Source organism: Quercus lobata, chromosome 6 (genome assembly GCF_001633185.2).
Source record: "Quercus lobata isolate SW786 chromosome 6, ValleyOak3.0 Primary Assembly, whole genome shotgun sequence".
Classification (NCBI taxonomy): Eukaryota; Viridiplantae; Streptophyta; class Magnoliopsida; order Fagales; family Fagaceae; genus Quercus; species Quercus lobata.
The window spans coordinates 5765570-5767229 of record NC_044909.1 but is presented as its reverse complement, the minus strand read 5'-3'; the positions used below and the strand labels follow the sequence as shown (position 1 = coordinate 5767229).

Here is a 1660-nt window from a genome sequence, read left to right as displayed (position 1 = left end):
AACTCATTTTAAAGCCTAAAATATAAAAAACTTAAAACCCAAATAATCATTAGTGATACTATTTTATTGAACCATGTAATAAATTAATTTTTATTTATATAGGTTTAGATTTTAACGTATAAAGTTGTCACAGTGTTAGAAAAGTTGCAATAATCAAATTCTATTACTCTATACTTCAAATTTTATTTTTATTTAAATTATAATTTTTAATTATAAATTTTGTTTTATTTATTTATAAATATTTGCTTATTATAAATGTCTATTAGAAAATATTTATCTAGATATGAAAATTTTCAAAAAAAATAAATATTAGAGAAACTTAAATATAAAAACTTAATTAGTAATTTTGCATATAAAAAAAAAAAGAAAAAAATAAATTTTAAATAAAAAATAAAAAATAAAAAATTTAATAAATATTATTTAATAAATATTTAAATATAAAAAATGGCCCACTAGCTAAGGCCCCAAAATTTTTGAGCCCGCCTGCTAAAACTAACATTAATTAATATTCTCCTCATCTTCTACAAGTTTAAAAAAAAAAAAAAAAAAAAAAAAAAAAAACCCTAAATTTTGCCATCGTTTTTCCTTCTTTTGTTGGATTTCCAAAATGAGGTAGAAAGTTGGAGTAGCCCTCTTCTATATATGTTAAACCTTTGCAAATGTTGACAATAATCTCATCGATCTTGTATTTGCACTTACTCTCTTTTCTGCCACTGTGTTGTGATCTTGTGTTCATAACCTTTGCTTATCTTATGGAAGAACCACTCTCCACATATACACCAAGTTCAAACCCACGAGAATAATATGAGTCATCTGACTCTATATTTGAGATCACAGTTCTTTTATAAGAATTGTTTAAAAGATTATAGATGACTATTTTCTTTCTGTTCACCTCCATTAAAACATCATTGTTTTTGGTGAAACACATCCCCTCCATTAAAACATCATTGTTTTTAGTGAAACACAATGGCCCAAGACACTCCTCAAAATGGGGAATGACAAACAATTTTTCCCAAGATTCTTCCACCCCATATTTCTTCATTACCCAAGTCTCAAAGTGGCTTCCATTGGGATCGTATGTTAGAGAAAGACATCCACCTAAAACCCCCAGCTCAAACTTTGAATCCTTATCTAACATGCATGGTAATGGCAGCTCATAAAAGTCTTCTTTAGCCGGATCAAAATAAACCAGTACTACGGTTACAGATTTAGAATAGGCTTCCATATCATATTCTTCACGGCGAAGAACCCAATGGGGAGCTCCATTCAAAGTAACCCCTTGTGTGTCAAAATAAAAATTGTAAGGAAAATCACTGTAATCAATATCTTTCCAAGTATTGGTCCTGAAAGAGTAGTGAGAGATAAAGATAGATTCAAAACTATAACCACTGTTGGGTGAGCCTGGTGGACTTACTAAATGAGATACAAAAACAGCCTTGTAATCATCAGAGGAAGAATCATAACCAAGTCCACACATGAGTATATTATCCGTGTCAATATGATAGTATAATTCAAACATATTATGTGTACCAGAAGATGGGTTCCACAGATAAAGATGAGGACGACAATAAACAAGTAAGAAATCGTTGCAAGAGCCGAAGATCTCAGGTGTTATGCCTTCATACCTTGGAGGAAAGTCGAGAGATTTCACTTCGAGCAT

At 29.9% G+C, this 1660-nt stretch overlaps 1 protein-coding gene across 1 annotated transcript; it reads right to left on the bottom strand.

The window, feature by feature from the left end:
* Positions 1-745: 745 nt before the first annotated feature.
* On the bottom strand, positions 746-1660 carry LOC115949723 (F-box/kelch-repeat protein At3g06240-like). The gene has a single exon (XM_031067011.1). It carries the CDS (start codon positions 1658-1660, stop codon positions 746-748), a length of 915 nt encoding a protein of 304 aa, XP_030922871.1.